The sequence below is a fragment of the Pteronotus mesoamericanus genome, unplaced genomic scaffold (assembly GCF_021234165.1).
Source record: "Pteronotus mesoamericanus isolate MK-2021 breed Mesoamerican mustached bat unplaced genomic scaffold, CSHL_Meso_final contig_50, whole genome shotgun sequence".
Taxonomy (NCBI): domain Eukaryota; kingdom Metazoa; phylum Chordata; class Mammalia; order Chiroptera; family Mormoopidae; genus Pteronotus; species Pteronotus mesoamericanus.
In genome coordinates this window covers 17,169,213-17,186,116 of record NW_026555186.1, presented here as the reverse complement: position 1 = coordinate 17,186,116, position 16,904 = coordinate 17,169,213, and the positions used below count along the sequence as shown (strand labels likewise).

The 16,904-nt window shown below is 36.4% G+C and overlaps 1 protein-coding gene across 3 annotated transcripts in view; it reads left to right on the top strand.

The window, feature by feature from the left end:
- PDE4D (phosphodiesterase 4D) overlaps positions 1–16,904 on the top strand; it is a 670,126-nt gene that overhangs the window by 148,485 nt on the left and 504,737 nt on the right. The window contains exon 1 of one of the 3 annotated variants that reach the window (XM_054578375.1): positions 9,360–10,790. The exons of 1 other annotated variant lie outside the window; for it this stretch is intronic. In XM_054578375.1, the coding sequence (XP_054434350.1) occupies positions 10,744–10,790 (47 nt within the window). In that variant the 5' untranslated portion in view covers positions 9,360–10,743. Of the gene's footprint in view, positions 1–9,359; positions 10,791–16,904 lie in introns of those variants that run through there. One more of the 3 variants, XM_054578377.1, reaches the window with a different exon arrangement.

The window sequence follows — 16,904 nt, the reverse complement described above, 5'->3', positions numbered from 1 at the left end:
CTTAATTATATCACAATGAACTTAAAACTATTATTCTAACATACTGAGTTCTGGTTTTAATACATTTTAAAACTTTTAAATGTTTAAATGATCATTTTGAAATAACCATATAAGTGTCCTTTTTTTCTTCCTAAAAGAAGAATCGTGCCGTCGGATGACTAAATTCTCTTCCTCCATGAAGCTAGTAAAAATCATAGTTACCCCCCCCACCTTTTCTTAATCTCTCCTTTTCACTGTTTTTTGCTTCCTCATCTAAAACAAGGTAACATTCAGTGAAAAAAGTGATGAAAGAGGTTTGAGAAAAATAATAAGCTAACATTTTGACAATTAAGTGTCACAGACATCAGTCAGAGAAAGAGAGTGCTGTCTCCAGGACCTCTGCATGTGGAAGCAGAGGTAGATAACACTGTTAGCTCCTCTGTGTGTGTATGTGTGTGAGTGTGTATTTAACTTAGGCCTCTTGACTGAGTAACCATTAACTCAGTGCTGTGCTAATTCACTGTGGCTACTCAGTATTACACTGTAGCATTATTTTAAATTGCTTTATTTTTAAAGGGAAAGAAAGGATTTCTGAATAGGAAAAAAAAATCTTACATGGTGACTTGTCCAGTTTTGATTGCAAGGAGAAGAAACAAAGTCAGACAAGCTTCTGTAAAAAAGAGGCAATATAGTGACTGTAAAGATTCAGAAATTCACAGGAACAATATAACTGGGCCTTGTTGGTTTTGTAAAACTTGAGAACTGAGGCAACTAACTACTCCTTCTGTGGCCATCTTATCATCCATCTCCGTTTGTCTGTGTCAGCACTCTTGGCCGGCTTCTCTCTGTAATTGACACATTTCCCTTTTAGATGTCAGTTTGCACCTGACCCAAAATGGCAATTTCAGCCCCTAAATCTGTATGCTTTTTGGTTTATGCCCACATGGAATTGATTAGAGTCTCTGTTTTTCTTGTGACCACCCACATTCCAAAGATAAAATAGTAATATTCGCTACACGGTGAATGAATCAGGTGGCAGTAGGTCGAGTTTTTATACCTAATTGCAATCAGGTTTTACAGAGTTAGGGTGCAGGGAAGGCAAGCACTTTAGAAGGAACTGTAGACAGACATAAATAACTATGTTTGGTGTAATGATGTATTCATTTATGATAATCATTGACTCAACAAATATTTCAATGAGTACTTACTATGCACCAGACACTATTCTAGGTACTGGAGATGCAGCAGGGACAAACAGACCAAAAAGTCCCAGTGCCCCTGTAGAGTTTACATTCTAAGAATAGTCTTTAACCATCAAGGGTAACTGGGATAAAAAAGGAACAGCAATGTCTCCATAAAGTAAATACAAAATGTTGAAATACACGCGTATGTAATGCTTATATTACATACGTATAACTTGCAAACATCATAGTCATATTTGCTTTCACTTAATTCTGTAACTGTCAATTGTGTGTGAGTGTGCATATGTGCGTGTACTGGATGCAGTAGTTGAGGTCTTTGGATTTTACAGGGCATCTGATTTGTAGACTTTGATGCAGCTTCTAACTTTCTATTAAAATGGCTTTGAAAATACACCCCTCCCCCCAATTATAATTTAAGAACATTAAAACCCAGGACTTACGGTGATTCATGGCCAGAAAATATTAAAGAACCAATAATTAGATTGAAAGTGTAAATGGTAAACCACCCATCTTATCCAATTCTGAAATTAGGTAAACATAATTTCTTAGACTTATCTGGACCAGAAAATATATACACTACTACTATAGTAGATGCGTAACGACCTTAAGTTTAAAATATATATATATATATTTACACATACACATATATGTATATGTACATACTCATATGTATACATACATATATACATATATATGCATACCAGCAAACACAGAGATGGATCAAAGTTAAGGAGATATAAAACCTACATGTTTGCAAATATATATTTGAGTTGGAGTAAAATTAATACATAATATTATCAAAATGTGTGATTAGATGTTTCATTTTGCAAGTAGACATAACTTTAATGAATACAGTATCTTGCCCCAGCTACAGTGTTTGTGTGGACATAAAAAAAATAAATCAGTTATTCATCTCTGTTTTTAAGACTCAATATTGATTCATGTAATAATAATAATGGTGGAATGTTTGAACTATTGACTATATAGCTTGAATTTGACTGTTCAGCTTTGAGTTTTGAGATTAGATTTTTCAAAATCTATCCAAGATTCTATTTGACACATATTAGAAACTTGGATTTTTATATTCCAATATGTAGATATTAACTATGAATGACTATTCTTCCTTAATATATAATAAATATATTTTTCTTCATTGATACATTAATTATGCATGTATAAGTAGAAAACTGTCATTGAGAAAATTAATCAGTTCAGAAATATGTAAGGTGAGAGATAAGTCCTTTTTCAATGAGGCTCACTTTTACTTTCTTATATCAGAGGACATTAATTTGTTAATGGTTGGCATATATCCTTCTGGTTCCTTCCTCTACATTGGCATAAATGTAGATTTATATACACATGAATACTTAAATTGATGAATTCATAGTGAAGATATTATTCTGAAAACCTCAGGGCTTTTTTTCACCTACCAACATTTCAGATATTTTTCAAGTTATTCTTAGGAATCTATAATATTACATAAATATGGGTATATTTTGAAGCTGGGCCTTATTTTATTACATGGGAAATACTTTTTGACTCCTATGAGTTTCTGAAACAAGTATGATACAAAACCTTTATAAAAGTTTAAAATAAAAATGAAATATAATTCCACTTCAGAAGGGACTTTCAACATTACCTCATTAGTTTTTTCTTTTATTTTTTTCATTTTAATTTAAGTAAATTGCTTACCAAGTGAAAAATCTATATTTTATTGCATTTTCTAATGAGTGGATTTTAAGTATATGTGAACAACATTTAAAGAACTCTCTTCACATTGCAAGTATTTTTTATAACTTACCTCAACATGTTAAAAATTATAATAACCTATGAATTTGCTATTACTTCTATGTTACCGATAAGGAAATTGAGTCTCATAGAGGTTTATTGAGTTGTTAAGAATTATACAAAAAGTAAAAAGCAGAACCTGAAATTAATGACTCCCATTTTGAGACTCCAAGACAAAATGCAAATTCAACTTTGTCTTTTTCACACTTGCTGTGGATTTTTTTCCACATTTGATTTTTGAATAAATATTAAGTACTTTATTTGTATTCTAGCATTAGGTATTCTAGCATTTCTACTTCCATTAATATTAAAAGTAGAATTTAGGTAGCATTTTAAATTATACCAATTATGAAATGTATTGTGTTTCATGATATGAAATTTTTCCTGTAAATTCATTTATTTATTTAAAATATGATTTAAGCTGAGGCCACATAAACCAAAATGATTTGTTAAATCATGAAAATTTCCAGCAAAGCATCCATTGGTCTTAGATGATCAAAATAAGTGATTAATAAATATCTTTTTCACTTTTCAATTGGTGGTTGTATCCTTGATTATAAGAACATGAAGAAACTGAATGTGCCAGCAACTTGGTAAAACATGAAGCAACTCCCTGACTCTTAGCAATCAAAACCATGGCGTCATGAAGAGCTCCTCTTATTTCAGTTATAAATGTGCTGAACGGCACGCCTTCAGATTTTGCTAGAACTTGCCAGAAGTGGAAAGTGATCACTATCAACATGGTCATTCGTTAACATTTGCTGAGTGCCAACATTGTTTTTGGTGTTATAAATATACTGAAGAAGAAGACGCTGTTCCTTCCAGAGGGATGGGTTTTCTGTAAGGGTGGAAAAGAGGGTTTGAACTTCAATGTTCTTCTGCTGGGAGGCAGGAGTGGGGCATATGCAGTTATCTCAGGTCTTATTCTACGTATTGGAGGGCCACTCTCACCTGTTCGAATTGATGATATATAAAATACGAAAAACCAAAAATGTGTATATTTACCCATAATACACATGCATAAGCAAAAAGTACACATATTTTAAATAATGCTTTTTGTTGGCTTTTGGTGAAAATTTGGATATACCCCAAGATATACAAGTGCCCGTAGCTTCTATTTCCTAAGATAGAATATACTTATACAACTAATAGAAAAAATGTGTTTTAAAAAATATGTAAAGGTATCTCTATATGTAAGTATATTTACACAAAACCAATATGTAGCATAGAGGGATGAAATGTTTTCCTTGGACAAGAGACTAAAGTTATTCAGCCTCATAAAAGAATGGGACACTTTACTAAAACATCTGAACTGATAATTACTTAAAAATTATTTAAAAATCATCTTTTAGGTCCTTTTCATTTCATATATAAATCTAGAGGAGTTTTAATTTTATTTCATCTAAGTTATTTTAGAGGCAATCATTGATATTATCTATCGGCTCCAGCAAAATGTGATAGTGATAGACAGACATACCTTAACTTAGGCCAGTGGTTCGAAAGTTTGGTCCTCGGCCCAGCAGCATCACCACCATGTGGGGATTTACGATGGGTGTAAAACCTTGGGTCTATTATAGGACCTGCTGAATAAGAAACTTTAGAAATAATTCTGAACAACCCTTGTTCTAACAAGTCCTCCACATGATTTGGTTGCATGGTGAGGTTTGAGAGGCACTGGTTTAGATAATCAGATACTTTTTTGGGTAGCATTTCTTTGTTCCCCTCTTTTTTTTAACATTGAATTAGTTTTGGCTCTCCATGTTATTGTTGCCTTCCTTCTACTTTCTTTTTGTTTATCTTTTCTTTCTTTTTACTTTCTTCTACTTTCTGTGTGTCTTTCTTAGGTGTACACTTAAATTTTAGTCTTTATTCCTTTCTAAAATAAGGATCTAAGTCTTTAAATTTTCATGAATTATTGCTTTTGCTGTATTCCTACAGGTTTCCAAATATGGTGTTTGTATTATTCATTTATAAATATTTTTAATTTCCACTCTATCTTCTTTGACCCATTTTCAGAAGTTTTTCTTCAATTTCCTTGTACAGGACTTTATATCCTTTTGTTATTTCATTGTCTTGTGTTTAACAAATGTGGTTTGTATAATATTTCTATAAAATGTGAAGACTTGCTTTATGTTACTTTTTGGAAGAACTCAACTGGACCTTGAAAAGAATGTAAATGTTCTAATTATTGGATCAATTTTAGATATGTCCAATAAATCAGGCTTGTTTGTTGTGTTGTTCTAATTCTTATTTAGCTAAGGTTGTTATTGGGGTTTTGTTGTTATTGCTGATTACTTGTCTTGTTTCTTGCTTGAGATAGATATGGTGAACTCCTTCCCCTCCACATACACATTTTATGATGGTAATTTGAGATCTTCCTGCAGTTCTGGCAATATTTGCTATATTATTATTATTATTACTATTATTATTATTACTATTATTATTATTTTCAGGCATATAAGTTTTGAAATGTAGTATTTGTTGCCAGACTGAAACTTTTAATCATCATATTGTGATATATTCTTAATAATGCTGTGGTCAGAGAATTTTTTGTCTGAAAAGATAGCTACTCCAGCTATCTTTTGCTTATTAGTTTCCTGGAATTCTTTTTCCATATGTAAAAGTACGTTAAAATTTATGTTAAAAATTAAAAAAAAAAGTGAAACCCTGGGACTCAATGAATTAAGTAATTAAATCCTTTGTGTCAGATAAATGATAAGAGTTTAGGAAACACCCAAGTTCAGAGACTAGGGTATGTCTTCATTGTGCTATTATGCTTGTATCAGCATAAAGCTATAAATTAATCATTTGTATTTTACTCACTGTGAAAGAAGCCATGTAAATCGAAAGGGTTGGAAGAGAATGAAGTCTTGAAACTGACAATACAAAGATAAGAATTTGCTTAGAAAGTGTTAACTTCTTATTTCTACTGTTATGTTTTTGTAAATATTTTCATGAGAACAAGACTCCCTGTTTCAAACCAAACCTTGAAATAAAACAGGTGAAAGCAGGGGGGGCTCTGAAACCACACAAGGTATCCGGCCCTTCCGTGGCTCTGCAGTTGTCATGAGACAATTTTGCAAAGCCAGAGGGCTCCAGGGACTTAATTTGAAGACCTTCGCCTACACGAATGTAACCTGCTGGCCATGGCTGAGAAAGGCTTTGCTTATTGGAAAAGGGTGTGGGGACACCGACTAGTTAGTTAGGTAATACTTCTCTGGTTCTGGGTTGCCTGAATATAAATAATCTTTCACTGAAATGTTGATTCAAATATTAGAGTTTGACCTGAGTTTATAGTTCTCACATGATCAGTACATTGTATTACGCTTTTTAAATTTTTTTGTATCAGTCTCATCTGAGATTGGTTACTCTGAGCCCATCCCCGAAAGACTAATTACTCTTGTGTTTGCTGTGGGATTACAGTTTTTAAAAAGACACCAAAGCCAGCCTCAGTGCCAGTGGAGCTGAGGCTACATCATGGCCATAGAAACCTCAGCAGGTTTGCAACAGTCTGTGGTACCTTGCTCATAATTAGCACTCCTTTACTGATTGAAATGATGGGGCTGGGATCAGCCATAGGTAATCTTTTATGTTGTCCTTAATATTGCTTACAAGTTCCCTGAAAGGATGATTATGTCTCCAGTAGAAAAAAACAGATTTGCATTACCCTTGTCCATCAACATTTTTCATCTTTAAAAACTTCTTTTTAAATTACAAACCTATTAATTCTGCCCTGATGTTGTTTCAAGACCACACATTTGTAAAATATTAAGTCTGGTGAAGCATCAGTTTGTAAAATAGTGGTCATAACTCTGAAGACCCTGCTTCTAGTATACATGAAATTAAAATGCTATAACTAAGCTATTTCCATACTCTAAGCAAGTCCATCCTTTTATATATGTTGCCTTAAGTTTTCAAAATACTCAATTTAGGATTGTTTATTAATGTGTAGTCTTGGTTCCCTGAACTGTGAAATAAATTACATTTGTCTTTGTTATCCCATGAGCAGACATTTGGCTTTTCAATATTTATCAGGGTTTCTCAGTTGTGTGTCCTTTCATTCTAATTTGTTGTACCTAATTTGTTGTATCTCGATGGTTGCATATATAAAAATAGAAATAAAAAGCCAAGAAATGTTCCACTTTAAAAAAAATATTCAGTTGAAATTTCCTCTTGGTTTAAATATATTTTAATTTTACATCTCCTTTAATAATCTAATGACTAAATCATTTGTATGTTTTATTTATAAAAAGCTTTGCTTATATTATTGCCTGCAAATAGAACATAGCTGACAAATGTTGGCTGTTGAACTGTGTAGTAATTGAGAAAAATTCAGAGATATTCTTGCTCTCCTATTACCCACAGGTATCATGTTGGCATATGAACAGAGAAGAGTAGAATGGACTAAAAATATTAAAAATTTCAAATAATTGTTGTCTATTATAAGAGACAATAAATTTCTACATAATTTTTCAATCTTTGGATTTGGTACTTTCCCTAGAGTAGTAGGTACTCTAGAGTAGAGTAGAGTAGTACCTACTGCTCTAGGGAAAGTATTCTACTCTTTTATGTAGAATAAGAACTTAGGTATTGGTTTTGAAATAGGTTGATGTCCATCATCATCATCATCATCATCATCATCAAAGAACACTAACCTGTGAAATAATCTGAATTCTCTTCTAGATCTACTGCTATCATGATGCACGATGATAAACAGATAATATCTTTTCGGAGGTTCATTTCTAAAATTGTCACAATAAGTGTCATATTCTCCTCAGCCTGATTCTGTGAGGCTAAAATGAAATACCTGTAAAGATAATTTTTCAGAAAGCACAACAATAATGCAAGGTGATATTATTATTATGGAGAGACTATAATGTAGTGGTAGTTGTGCAGGCTCTGGAGCCAGACTTTCTTTTTCAAATCATGACTCTTATTAGATGTTTGACCTTGGGCAAGCAACTTTATCTCTGCATGTCTCAGATTCCTCAACTGTAAAACAGGCCTAATAACAATTCTTACCTCATAGTGTTGTTATGAGGATTAAATAAGATTATACTGTAAAGCACTTAGTACATGGCCCAAGATATTTCAAGTGTTCCTTGCCCTTAAATAATAATATTTAAATATAGAATACAGTATCAAATTTTGAACCACTCTGCAATGCTTGATTCAAAGCACTCCAAGCTTGTTAAACCAAATTCAGGCTGAAATGTTCTGATTCAGATCACGAATGCCCTTATGGAAGAGATTTGTTCCTTTTAGAAAGAGGAGGTCATGAGGACACGGCCTAGGCTACCTGAAATCCCAGCAAATATTTGCAAGTTCCTTGTAAGCTGTGGTAGCATCTTTCTGAACCTGTAAGTTCCAACTGCTCTTAAAGGAATCACTTCATTCTTCCTCCTTCCAGAAATACTTCCATCAGCATAGTGTCATTATTCGATTAAAATGAAAACTCCCCAAATCATGGCACTTTTCAAGACTAAATTCATTTCCACCTTGTTTTGAATTTATGGGAAATCCACCCCCACCTTAGCCCTACCTCTGGGTAATATTTTCTACCATGACAGGGCCTCCCTGGGGAAATTCTAACTGAAGATAACAGCATGGTGTATTAAATGTTGCCAGTATTCCATTTAATATTAAGCATTTGCATGGCAGCCTATTTAAACACCTAAGTTAAAAGTGATACATTAATATTGAGTACACTGCTACTGTGTAAAGTCCATTCTCCTAATGATTTCCAACAAACACCATTTAAGTGCCAACCTACTATTACAAGAGTTTACTATTTTATTCTTGCTCCAAAATGGCATCAACAATGATGGGGTGCTTTCAGGGGATTGTCGAACAGAATTTTTGCAACAAAAGAGCAGGCTTGGGGAACAGCAAATTATCCGCCGTAGTAATTGCAGTGTCTGTGCCAGCGCTCCTCAAAGCCACACGCCCCTCAGCACACAGGCAGCTTTAAGGCATGCGCGATGGCAACTGAAGTGTAACTGACTTCCGCACAACTGGCGGATTTCCTGTCCAAAAAGCACCGTGTGGTCATCTGTAGCTAAACGGTTACAAATCATCAAGTTCGTTAAGATATCCCCGACCCAATATAGAGGTTTAAAAAAAGAGGAAAAAAAGGAGTTAAAGTGACCAAATGCTGTCATCTGCCCATTCACTCTGACTTCTTTTATTCCTTTTCATTTGGAAAGGAAAAAACAAAAACAAACTAAAACCCTTTCTCCGTAATATCTGTTTGTTCAAGGTGTCACGTCCCTGTGAGCTCATTTACAGGGTTTTTGTTTGTTTGTTTGTGTTTTGTCCCCCCCCCCCTCCCCGCTTTGCTTGTCTTGCCTCGTAATTACTTACTGGAGGAAATCAGCGCTTTCAGGACGAGCTGTTCCTTTAACCCCTTTGGCTTGCTCCTCCTTGGAGGCGAGCGAGGCGTGCTGCAGTGTCTGGGAACCCACCTAGAGGGCCCCCTTGACGCCAGCACATCCCCTGTCAGGCAGCAGTCTCTGCAGCCGGTAGGGCTGCTGCAGAGTTAATGTACAGTACCACGGAGCCTGCAAGTGTCCTGAGCTGCTCAGAGCTGGGCGGCACAGCCCAGGGCAGACAAGGCGGCTGCGACGACTCCAAAGGTTCTGCTGGAAATTCGGCGCTGGGGGACCCCAGCAGGAGCCTGTTGCCATTGTGTTTTAAAAGCATGCAAGGTCTGTATGGCTTGGGCATGAGAATCTTTCAGGAGATGTCAGAGCATCAGAGTAAATGACACCTATTGGGGAATTGAATAGGGGACAAAAAAAAAAAAAAGAGAGAGAGAGAAAAGAGAGAGAAAAGGACAGACAGTGGGAAAGAAATTCTTAGACAACGCCTGGCTCACAGCTGGGAAATTCATTTTCTTAACAAGGCAAAATATGAAAAGCCCGCCCATGGTTTTGATAACAACAAATTAAAGGGGCTTCTGCAGTGAAAGGATCAATAGCTTAGTCATTTTACTTAAAGAGAGCAGACAGCCTTACTATGGGGTTAGGCAGCTGAAATGATTTTCTTCATGACAGCACCTTCTGAAGTCAGGATGGTCACTGATGGTTATCCTGCCCTGCAAAGCAGAAATTGCTCATTGCCTTCCTACTTTTGCAGTTGAAAACCAGCAATTCTGTGATTTGGGGAAGAAGTTGGCTTTGGTTATACATGGTTTCTAGCCCCTCTGCCCAGGTCTTTGTCCGACACGTCTCAGAAGGCAGCACTGCGTTAAAGTGACCACACATGAATATGTGCCTAAGAAAGAAGAAAAAGCAATATTCATTTCTAAAGGACAGCATGGCAAAGCAACCTGAAGTTTTCCGTTTCCCTTCTAATACGTCTTTAACAAGGATAACAAGAAACTGTCTTTTGACTCCCTTTTTTCCACATTCCAGAGTCCTTCCTGCAAGGATGCATTAATTTACACTCTAGGCGGTTGGATTTTTACCAGGACAATATTTGCCACCATTTAGGATAAACGAATGAACTGGTTATTTTAGTGTTTTGACTAATTGGTGGAACCTAAATGGATGGACTCATACCTGCAGTGCTCTGTGATGTTTCTTTCTTCAAATCCTGGAAGGGCTTTCGTTGTTGCTATTTGCTTTTTGGGGGGATTTTTTTGGAATTCAATACTTGTTGCAATAATTGCCCATGATAGCTGCTCAGACAGGAGAGTTGGGATTCATCTGTGAAAATCATCTCATGTAACATATGAGACCAGGAAAATATCGATGAGAGAAGATCTGCAAACATGATGCACGTGAATAATTTTCCCTTTAGAAGGCATTCCTGGATATGGTGAGTAATCAATACCCCCTTCAGTTTGTACAACTCAGAATTATAAAATTCCATGTGAAGTGCCAGAGGCAGATTTGTCTTGAACAAGAATATTCGTATGAAGTGAGGATGAAAAGTAAAACATGTTTAAGACCAAATATTGTCTGAGAAAGTAATGGTTATGCAATAACAAATTAGTTGTTAATATAAAAGCATCCCTAAATAAAAGTCAAGTATGAGGACATTTGCAATTGCTAATATTTCACAAAGGAAAAGAAAAACCACAACAACTTTGTGAATGGCAACTGTTTAACTAATAAATAAAAGAAAAAGGGAGGTTTGTGATTTGTTTTTGCTCTTTTGTTTTCTTTTATTTGAAAATTCCCTGGGGAAGGACACATGTATTTCTGATATCTAACAGCAGTTTGCCTGGCCTTAGGTCTTCCTGAATTTCTAAAAGAAGGTTAAGGGAAAACTTAGAATGTTGAATCAATTTTAAAATAATACTAAGATGTGTTGGTGCCTCACATTTGAGGAATATTTTAACTATTCAAGAAACATTTCCACTAGGCAGACTAATTAAATAGAATTCTAACACATGAATCATGAAGTGTTCATACTCTCATAGAACTTGCATAGTGCGTTGATTTTGCTCATATATTACGGTTCAATACAATGTATTAAGGTCCTTGGACATGTGACATCATGTACCATTTTTTATTATTAGAATTTACGACTGAATGTGTATAGGAATTAATGGCTGTGGGTATTATAAGGGCAAAGCTCATTATTTAAAATTGCTTGTTTTTTACCAGACCGTTAGGGTAGACTGGGTTCAACCTCTCACAGCAGAAACTTTGTGAATGCATGATAAAGGCACAATTTAAGGTTTATGGCTACTAACATGGTTTGTTTGGGATACTGCAATGTGTCTACTTTTGGAAGTAAACTTCCCAAGTAAATTTTTTGTCTGGCCTCAGAATAAGGAACAGATATTAAAATTCGGGTTTCTGAGGTTTTTCCAGTTGCTTTTATAACAGTGTCTCCAGTGCAAGCTTTCTGGTGTCCTCAGGCTCCACCAAAACCACTGGCTGCTTTGTTAGGTGTTTTAGCTTGTTTCCTAAAGGTCAGTAACACAGGAGGGTGGGTGACATCGTCCAGCACTCTGGGCAGGTGCTCATATTCTGTCCACACCAGATCCATCCAGGATCGAAGCTGTGGCGTATCTTCTTTCTCTGCTGTCCAGAGCCTCCATCCCCGCTCTCCAGTGTGCTTGGGAGGGAGTCTGGGTGGCCCACTTCCAAGTGCATCACCAGAGTTCCCGACTCAGTGGGAGGTTTGGTGCTATTGCCTTGCTGGTCCTGACGGTGAGGGTCAGGCATCAGCAATAAGGTTCTTGTCATTCTTACAGATCCAGTCACATAAATAGTCTTTAACCCTCAGGTAAAGAGGTCCTGGGAACAGGCCCTGGCACATAGTAGGCATTTCTCAAATATTGTTTTCTATTCATTATAGCTTAATCAAAGTTAATTTTGTACCTATTAAGATTTATTTTGGGGAAAATTTCCACTGTCATTTCTATGAAGTGTATGTTGCTATAAAGCAACAGTTTTTGTTCTGCGTAAGCTCTGTTGTGTGGGTCCATTTGTTTATGTTTCAATTGGGAGGGTGAATGCCTACCATTATAACCACCTATTATTTTGTTGCATTTACCTCACCTCTACTTTCGACTGGAAAGAAATGAGCTATTCAACTCTAGAGTTTTTGAAAGAATGCAAATGTGCTTATTCATGCTTCTCTAGATTTGTAATATATATGTTTGAAAGCTGCATGGGGAAGTTGAGAGTCCTGGTGGTTTTCTTTTGTGCCTGAAGCTAGGAAACCCTCCATGCATTTCACTGCAGGACGTGCCAATTTGTTGTTGTTGTGGCCAAACTGAGCCAATGTGGGGTGTGAGTGCACTGTGTGTCTGTTATTACCTGGGCCCCTTAGAAAGATGCATTAATAAGACGTTGAACTCAAAGAAGGTGGTGGTTTTTTCCAGGTGACCCAGTTAATGTTGTGCTTGGTTCTCAACTTCACCAGTTGTTGTTTTTCTCTTATTTATAACCTCACCTTTCAATACTGCAGTAAGAGATTCTAGGTGTTTGTTGACAGAAAACCTTCTTTTCCTTTGTCCTACTGTAAGAGTCTCTATTGGATTATATTCCATGCTCATGAATTATCGTGCTAAGAAGAAAGGATTTGCCAAGTTGTTCTCCTTTTCATTTCCAAAGACTCCCTTTCCTCATTCTCATATGCAGGCCGCCTCCCCTCCCCCACAAAGGGGCAGATAAGAAGTTGGCAAAAGACCAATCAATGCCATTTTAAAAGAGATGTGTGCCTTGGTTTCCTGAGCTCCAGCTCACCTCTAAGAAGGCTCTAAACCCTTCGGTTAGGATGGACACAGAGGCACGGGTTCTTTTTCTCTTCTGCTTTTTGAGAAGCAAGAAGGAGGGGAAATTGAGATCCAGGGGGTCTAGAATTGTCCTCCAAAGTTTATCAGAGGTAATGGTTCAAGCCTAGGTGCAGGGTTCCTACTTGGACTCTCATCCTCTAGCCCCAGGGCTGGCTGTGTTGGTAATTGAGCAATAGTATTACAAATTCATTGTTTATTGGTTACAAGTTAAAGTTAATGAGTGGTCTGATCACTTGTCTTAATAGAACACTACCCCTTGAGTGCTAAAAAAGTGGCGTGAAGAATGTGCTTTTCTTGTTCAAAGCTACATTAGAAATATTTGCTGGAGGATTTTATTGCGAAGGCTTCTTTCTATTCCACTTTTCAACCTTTTCACTGCCAAGCCAAACAAAGATAAGGGTTTGCCTCACTAGGTAAATAAGTCCTATATAGCTCTTCTTATTTTTTATTCTGGCTAGTTGTGAGAATATAGTGGTAGCCTGGGAATTTGGGATCAGATTTTCCCTTTTGGAAAAAGGGAAATGCAAGTCAGCTTTCTAGGAATTTAAATTTCATTTTGTAGCAATTAAGATGACTCTCTAGAAGCATGATCACATGGGATTGTATGAAGAGGCCTATAAAAAAATGACATAACATAGTGTGCCTAACACATGTTTGTAACTTTTTGCCCTGCTTAATAGATATATAACTACTTTGTATAAAAATATTATAATTCCATGCCAGAAACACCAGGGCCATGTTGAATGCAACTGAATTTTTAAGTTTACATTTATAAAATTCAGGAGGGCATTCTATTTAAATACCTTTGCATCCATTTTATGATGGACTCAAATGACACGGAGAGAGGACAGTGGGGGACAGAGCTGAAGGCCCGGCTGTCCGGCTGCTGTCAGCGTGCTCCTCCGCAGGAACCTGAGGAAGATGTGGGAGCAGCAATGGTGGACGGTGACTAATATTGCTTCTGTGTTGCCTATAATTTCATTTGTTAAAGCTCACACGCCTAAATGCTTTTATCAAACTCTCTTTGTGGCTGAGAGGTGAAATGGAGCAAGAGGCAAATAGGGCGATTCCGTACCTTGGCTCAACATTGAGGCGTCTTCTTCCTTTTTCTAGGCTTCCCACATCTTTTCATTGGACTTCCCTTTCCAGGTTCCCAATATGGTTTAATCTAGCAAGTCACAGTTTGGTTGTATCCTCTAGAGACCAAGGGTTCAACTAATCTACTAACCTGCTTTGTTTTTTTCTTTGATCAAAATCCTTTGTGGAATAAAGCAAGATATAAATTGATATATCAATAACATCATATGCATGTATGTATTTATTTTCATATGTGTTTTCAATAGCAAATTTAATGAATACCTAATCGGAGAAAGGAAAGATGGCCTGCTTCTTCACAAAAGGATAACCCTTCTTATCTTGCCTCTTGAAGTTTCATCCTTCAAGTTTTTCTGCTCTTCATATAGTGAAACTGCAGGAACTCAACCCAGAATTGCATTTTTCAGAGCTTATACTTTGGCTAATAGAATGATTTCACTTCTTTTATGAGAATTTTAGCAGGTTGGAGAAACATTGAGTCTGGTGATTGTGTGATGCATTGAAGGACAAAAATGGATTAAGTCTCATGCAAGATAAGGGAGCTCAGCTCCTCTTAGTCAACCTAAAGTTCTGCCATTGTCTGCTTGTCTTCTAATGAGATTTCAAGTTCTTGCTGAGCTTGCTTCAGGACTCTCTCTTCCTCCAAGGGACAAAACTACCCAGCAATTTTAGAATACAAATACCAACTCTAAGTTTGACTCTGAATTTCTGTTGTGACTAAATACAATTTATTTGTAAACACGATAAAGTTTAGAGAGAGCTCATAATTATAAAAACTCATCTTGTTCACAGAACCCTGGGACTCAGTGTAAAGTCAGTCATTGTTTAAGGCAGAAGTTCATATTTAGATATAATACAGCGAAGAGTTTCCTTTAGATGAAATATTGATCCTGCTAAACATATCATTGTTCTCTTGGCTTTCTATTTTGCTGTCTTGTATTGCCTCTAGCTGTATTCTCCTTAATTCCTTTTAGTAATATCTTGTAATTTTAAGATGAAAATAAAAATTCATATATTTGTTTTAATTTTAAAAATTGATTAAGAAATGGTATGCTAGAGGAGAAAAATTGCCATTTGTGATATCAGTGCTCTCATAACTTATGAAATTAAATATAATTTTAAGTCCCAGCCAACTTTCCTCTGTAGTAAAATTGCACCCTTTAAACTGCTGACAGGATGCGTCTTCCGTGGGCTAAGTGGGTGGCCCAAGCCAGGGAGGGTTTTTAGACAATTCCTACAAAAGGAAAAAAAAGGAAGAAAATATTCTCTATCATGTGAAAATGATTAACTCTAAATTTGGGATGTTTTTCTTCTATTAAATTCTTTACTTTCAACCCCCGTGCTCCCGTACTCCTTTCAGCTGACTATTACTAAGTTACATCCACTAACGCTGCGGTACTTGAGTTCAGAGGAAAACAAGGCAAGTCAGGGGAGAAAATAGTTCAGAATTCTGAGATGAAAATGAATCAAGAATGGAACTTAACCAGTTTCCCACTTGCTGCAACTAGAAGTTCATTCCTCCCTCCCTTCCTCCCTTCCTTTCTCTCGCTTTTGACAGTAACACACTTCACCTTTCATTCCCTCCTTTGATCACACCCCACAGACATTAATACTCATTAATAGCCTGTCTAGCTATAGTATCATCCCAACATTTCACCAGAGCTCCAAACTGTCCAAATTATGTCCAAGACATAAGTTGACTGCTACAACTTATATCACTTGACGGACTATTGGGTGGTATTTCCAGTTGTTAGAGAAGTACCAGCCTGTAAACATACCCAAGAAAATATACTTCAACTAGAGATTATGTTGTGTAAAATTTTGGGATATATATTTGGTTTTAAAGATGGTTGATCCAGATTCTATATAGTCAGGTTACTGGCTGGGGAAAAACAAAACAAAGCAAAATGAAACACAACGCAACACGCCTCCAGGTTTTTCTAATTCCAGTGTTGTGCTTTGCGTGACCTTGGGAGAGTTCGCTCAACTCTTCACCACCTGTTGAAAATGATTGCAGTGGCTATTTGCCTGCTTCATGTTGAAGAGGAGACTATTAATGAAACTCTCATAGCATATTTGTAATAATAGTTTATGAGACTGTTAAACAATGGCATGCTAAAACCTCTTGGATGAATTTTATGTTTTAAGTATATTTTATTGATTCTGATTACAGTTGTCCCATTTTCCTCCACCCCGTAACCCCCTCATCAGCATTCCCTCCCCCTCTTAGTTCATGTCCATGGGTCGTACATAGAAGTTCTTTGGCTTCTCCATCTCCTATACTATCCTTAACCTCCCCCTGTCTATTTTGTGCCTTCCAATTATGCTTCTTATTCCCTCTACCTTTTCCCCCATTTCCCCCCACCCCCTCCCCGCTGATAACCGTCCATGTGACCTCCATTTCTGTGATTCTGCTCCTGCTCTAGTTGTTTGCTTAGTTTGTTTTTGTTTCTGTTTTTAGGTTCACTTGTCGATAGTTGTGAGTTTGTTGTCATTTTACTGTTCATAGTTTTGATCTTCTTTTTCTTAGTAAGTCCCTTTAACATTTCATATAACAAATATAACCATTACCTACTTCAGGG